Source organism: Mercurialis annua, linkage group LG2, assembly GCF_937616625.2.
Source record: "Mercurialis annua linkage group LG2, ddMerAnnu1.2, whole genome shotgun sequence".
Taxonomy (NCBI): domain Eukaryota; kingdom Viridiplantae; phylum Streptophyta; class Magnoliopsida; order Malpighiales; family Euphorbiaceae; genus Mercurialis; species Mercurialis annua.
In genome coordinates, this window is record NC_065571.1 from 13,308,129 (window position 1) to 13,314,128 (window position 6,000).

General features: G+C 31.9%; 1 protein-coding gene across 1 annotated transcript; it reads left to right on the top strand.

The window, feature by feature from the left end:
- Positions 1-2,831: 2,831 nt before the first annotated feature.
- On the top strand, positions 2,832-3,981 carry LOC126670282 (spore wall protein 2-like). Its single transcript, XM_056104830.1, has 2 exons — positions 2,832-3,031; positions 3,122-3,981. The coding sequence occupies exons 1-2, from the start codon at positions 2,938-2,940 to the stop codon at positions 3,727-3,729; spliced, it is 702 nt and encodes a 233-aa protein (XP_055960805.1). The 5' UTR covers positions 2,832-2,937; the 3' UTR covers positions 3,730-3,981.
- The last annotated feature ends 2,019 nt before the right edge of the window (positions 3,982-6,000 follow it).

A 6,000-nucleotide genomic window follows, 5' to 3' on the forward strand; every position in this document is an offset into this window, starting at 1 on the left:
CGAAATTTGAAAAATAACAAATCACGTCTCAAAATATCAAGAACTAAAAATTACCTTCCAACAACTCATAAGGTTGGTTAAATACTAAAACAAAACAAAAATCCTAAACGGAGCATAATAGGAAATAAATTAATAAAAGTATAAATCAGCCGTAATTGCGAAAACGCATTTTTGGAGGCCTAAACGAAGGAATTCGGCGAAAAAGGGCCTTGGCTCATAGCCAAACTAAAGAGTCTTGTTGATTGGCATGTTTACACTTAAGTTAGACCTAGACATTGTCAAATTATGACACCTTTTGTATTCTGGTAGATTCTGAAAAACTTCATAATTATCTCGATCCAAGCTTTCCCACAAATTCAGAATCCACATCACTCCCTTTAGGTTAGAGAAAATGCGTCCTCGAATTTGAATTGTAATTATGCTTTTTTCGCTGACAAAAATTCTCTAAGAACGGAATATTTACCCGCTTTTATGGATGCAGACATCCATTCAGCCCAACGGAATTTAATGAAATCTTTAATAAATAAATCTTTCATAATGGAAGAATCAAAAACTCCACAAAATCTAGATAAAAACGGATCGTCGTAAAAATCATTCACTTTCGCAATTTTTTCATAATCGTCATCGTAGATTACAATTGACAAACGGTAAAATTTATTCACCATAAAGATTAAAAATGTTCTCCATAGTGTTTTTTAGTTTTTTTTTGTCACTATCTGATGCCAACTGATGTAGCGCAAGTCACCAATAAAGAATAAAATAATTTAAAAGTTGTTGATTATCAAATAATACCAACAATTAACTTCTAAAACCAATTGATTCAATAATAAGAATACTAGAAAATAGGCATCACACGTTCGTTGATTCAAAAAATACCGAAATTTGAAAAATAACAAATCACGTCTCAAAACATCAAAGACTAAAAACTACTACCTTCTAACAACTTATAAGATTATTTAAATACTAAAACAAAACAAAAACCTTAAAAGGGACATATAAGAAATATATTAATAAAAGTTTAAATCAGCTGTAATTACAAAAACGCCCTTTTGGGAGTCTAAAAGAAGGAATTCGGCCTAAAAGTGCACGGGCTCATAGCAAAGCTAATTATTCTTGTTTATTGGTCTGGTTCCACTCGAATTAGACTTAGACATCTTCTAATTCTGACACCTTTTGTATTCTAACAGACTCTAGAAAACTCCATAATTATCTCGATCGAGTTTTCCCACAAATTCTGAATCCACATCACTATACTATCATATTTCGCAATAGTTTCTTTCTTAAAAAGTAAACCAGAAATGAACTAAACAAAAAAAATAAACTTTTATAAAGGATTAAATAAATAACAAATTTAGAAAGAATTTCAACGAAAACAGAAGTATAATAACTAATTAAATAAGTAAAATAGATTTGAGACAAACTAATTAAAAAATAAAAAATACGGGAATCTTAAGTTGGATTCTGCCTTCTCATATCAAAATAAGTTAATATATCAAATAGTGACAAAATATTTTACTATGTAAGGCGTTATATTAAAGGCTTATCCCCTTAAAAACCCCTCACCTTTTATCCCCAATTCATTTGCACCCTCACGTTGTAAAACCACCAAATATACCCAAATTACGACCTTTCACTTTCAATTGCACCCTCAAGCATTAAATTGATCTCTTTTCACTTGAAAAAATAGGTTTATTTTTGTTTTAAATAAAATATTAAGTCCTATTTTAAAATATATGCTAGAATTGAAAGTATTGATTTGAACATTTTTCAAGTGAAAAGAGGTCAATTTGATGCTTAAGGGTACAATTGAAAGTGAAAGGTCGTAATTTGGATATATTTGGTGGTTTTACAACGTGAGGGTGCAAACGAATTGGGGGTAAAAGGTGGGGGGTTTTTAAGGGGATAAGCCTATATTAAATGATGACTAACATGATGACTAACATGACAATATACTCTAAATATTTATTTAATTAAGGTCCAATTACTTTTTAAATCGAAACATATGAATTTTTTTATCAAATTTTATCATTTTTACAGTTATATCCAATTTGCAAGCTTTTTTAGCAGTTGTGTCCAAAAATTTTGAGTTTCATTTTTTTAATCCAAACCTCTTAATACTTTATCAATTATGACCAAACTTTTTTTTTGATGAATAATATGTATATTAAGAACCACAAAAAGTGGCGAAAAAGAACCAATGCTCAAAGCTTTCGCACAACAAGTGACTTAAAAAGAAGCACACTAAAGGTTTAGGCAAAGAGCGAAGGAACAAAGATCAACTGTCCGAGAACAAAACACTAATTGGATTTCTAAAGAAATCCAATCCTGAATAAGGAAAGTTCCTATTACAAAGTCTATAATGAAAAATTGCACGGTTAAAACAGCTAAAGATCACATCTTCCTTCACTGCACTACTGTTTTGAAATACCCTTACGTTCCTGCATTTCCAAATTTCCCACATGATCAGAAATCCTAGAATTTGCCATAGCATCCAATAGCGACTCAATGGAAATATTGTATAACGTTTAAAATGAGTTAGTATGAACATTTGGTCGCAATTGATAAAAGAAACGCAAAGGTTCGGATTTTAAAAATCAAATTTGAAGTTTTGATTATAATTAGTAAAAAAGCTTTTAAATTAAAAATAATTATAAAAATTAAAAAGTTTGGCCGTAATTGATAAATTGAATTTTAAAAATAGTTAGGCCTTTAATTAAATAGCAATATCAAATGAAAAGGTAACTTGGAAATTGCCAAATTTATACAAAAACTTATGAAATTATAACATATTATGTTTAATACTACACATACTTTTAAGGTCCCTAGTTCACTCTAACTTAATCCTCATGCAAAACATCTATAAATAGAGAAACTCTAAGCTCTACTTCTTCATCCACCACTCAAGCAGAGTTCTTCATAATTTGTTTTGCTAAGGAAATGGCCATCTCAAAAAGTTTCCTTCTTTTTAGCTTTACATTAGCTATTATTGTTCTTATTGCATCTGAAGTCTCGGCTCAGGCCGGTCAAGCTCGTAAGATTATAAATACTTTAATATGATTTAATACATAAAATTAAGTTCTATTAATATATTTTTACTATCTACATTTTTCATTTTGTGCAGAGGAGCATGCAAACACTGATAAAGGAGACATCAACGTCATGCAAAAAGGACATGCAAAGGGAAACCAAGGCGATGATGACCACAAAAATAGAGGCGGAAAGAAAGGCGATGATGACGATAAAAAGGGACTCGATGACGGAAAGGAAGGCGATGATGACGATAACAAGGATGGCGATGACGGAAAGAAAGGCGATGATGACGACAAAAAGAGAGGCGATGACGGAAAGGAAGGCGATGATGACGACAAAAAGGGAGGCGATGACGGAAAGGAAGGCGATGATGACGACAAAAAGGGAGACGATGACAGAAAGGAAGACGATGATGACGACAAAAAGGGAGGCGATGACGTAAAGGAAGGCGATGATGACCGCAAAAAGGAAGGCGATGATGACCGCAAAAAGGGAGGCGATAACGGAAAGGAAGGTAAGTATGGGCTCAAAAAGGGAGGCGATGACGTAAAGGAAGGCGATGATGACCGCAAAAAGCGAGGCGATGACGGAAAGAAAGGCGATGATGACCGCAAAAAGGGAGGCGATAACGGAAAGGAAGGTAAGTATGGTCTCAAAAAGGGAGGCGAGTTTGGCCACAGAAAGAAAGGCAATTATTAATTTGAAAATCGTATTTCCGTGGGAAACTTGGCAGCATGTTTTGAACCCCAAATAAAAACAAGTGAATGTATATATATGTAATACTTATGTCAATAAGGGCTTTTAGAGGCTTACATGTCCTCACATGTGCAAGTTTCCTACAAAGGTTTGGTCACAATGGTTGGAGATTGATCATTCTAGTCTTTCATTTATGCCTGTTCCCATGAAATAATATTATAAACTTTTCGATTCAAATAAACAGTTGTTGTCTTTCGTTTGTTTTTCATTTTTATGCATCCATCTTTATGTAATCGTGAGGTAATATTTTATTGATCATACAATTAATTTAAACCTTTTTCGTTTTCTTACAAATTCAGTTAAATTTTAAATTTCATCGATTTTTCCCAATGAAAATAACGCTAATTGTCATTAGATTTTACTAATTGTATAACAAATGTTTTATAGCCATATTTGCAAGTCACGATGGTGCTCCATAACCCTAAACCCCTACCGCCATCGACATCCTTACCTCGACCACCATATCCAGCAGCCGTGTCGATCACCAAGCTCCTTCCCATTAAGCATCCCCTACCTCAGCTCTCTATGTTGAGAATTTTCCTGCACACCGGTTCTATTTCGATTCGCAAAAGGCATTTTGCAGAACATCTTATCAAACGGAGAGTGACAATTGCACGTAAGCTGAATCGTTCAGGTAGAAGATTTGGCTTCCTTCACCTTGATTCTGATCAAGATCTGAGAGACACTATTGAATAGGGTTTGCATTGGATTGATGTTTATTAGGGCTTTTATCGCCAAATTCTCTAACCCTAGCCCTAGACCCATGCATAAACCTGTATAGTTTCACCTATTCAGCAGATTCCCAAGCCCCATGATTTCATTCCGTCTTTGAGAGATAATATGCCCAGTTGGTCGATAGACGAACAATCGTCTTCAAGCCGTCCATTGATCACGCCAACCAGTCTCTTCGCTCAGTTTTGGTACTAGTTAGAGGTGGTAAATAGTTGTCCAACCCAATCACCCAACCCAATCCGTACAAAAGATTTCGGTAATTTTTGACCCAACCATTTTCGCCCAAAATTATTTTAGATATTTTGAGCTAAACTAATTTTATATGAACGACCCAATGGATAAAATTGGTTCCAAATAAATTTTAAATTCATGAGTATTTGAGTTTTTTTAGAATAATAATTAAATTTTATATTTCAAAAAAATTTAGAAGTTGTACAATTTATTTTTCAAAAAAAAATTAGAAAAATAATTTTTTTGCGAAAAAATAATTTTTTCTAGACATTAGGTTTTTTCAGAAAATATTTTTTTCCAAAAAATATTATTTTTGGGAAAAAGAATTCCTGAAAAATAGTAAAAAAACATTCGAATTTTTTATATTTTTGAAAAATAATATATTTTGAAGAAAAAAATTCAATTTAATTTTTTTACTTTAAAATTTTCATCTCATATATGGTTTTCAAGTATCTCACTTTCTACCAATGAGCTATTACTCAAATGGTATAAGCGCTAGGCAGCAAACTGCTAGGTCGTGGGTTCGATTCCTTCCATAAACGCTCCCCCCTCCCCAATTATCAAAAAAAAAAGTATCTCATTTTCTATTTTAGATTTTTTTGGGCTTTCATAACTCAACCCAACCTAAAATAACCCAACTCAAAACTGTCCAAAAAAATAGAGAAAATCAAATCACCCAAAAATTTAAATCTTTATGTTAGTGACTTAACTTTTTTTAAATCCCTCAATTCTTAAGAAAAGTTTCCATGCCTACCTTTAAATAATTGGCATTCCTATTTTATCTCTATAGTGTATTTTTTTTATTATGTTTCTATTACCCACAATCATTTTCTTCCTATTTGTTCATGCATCACCACGTGATTATTACCCTTATCCCTTATCTGTTCATTCTTTTTTTTTTTCAAACCTGCTCATTTAATTTATCATGCTTATTCCTTTTTTAGTTTATGGGGACACTTGCTCAATTCAACTTTTTTGACTTACAAGTTACAACCCCTACTCATTCAATTTAAAATTATTATTGTATATTCTATTTTATTTTTTTTGTTCATTAGACTATAAAATTAATCTCATTCTTTTTCAAGACAAATTATGCCATTATAATGATATTATTTTAATATATAATAATAAAATTATAAACTTTTTATTAATTAAATTTATATATTCTTTTCTAAGAACTCTATGCCAGTTAGTGGCAATCAAGCATTATTTTTTATTACAATTATTTATAACCAGATATTTGGTGGTCTA

Excerpts from the sequence above, each read along its gene's own strand:
- LOC126670282 (XM_056104830.1), top strand. The coding sequence starts at position 2,938 with ATGGCCATCTCAAAAAGTTTCCTTCTTTTTAGCTTTACATTAGCTATT. Across the intron at positions 3,032-3,121 it reads GGCTCAGGCCGGTCAAGCTC|AGGAGCATGCAAACACTGAT; the intron begins GTAAGATTATAA and ends CATTTTGTGCAG.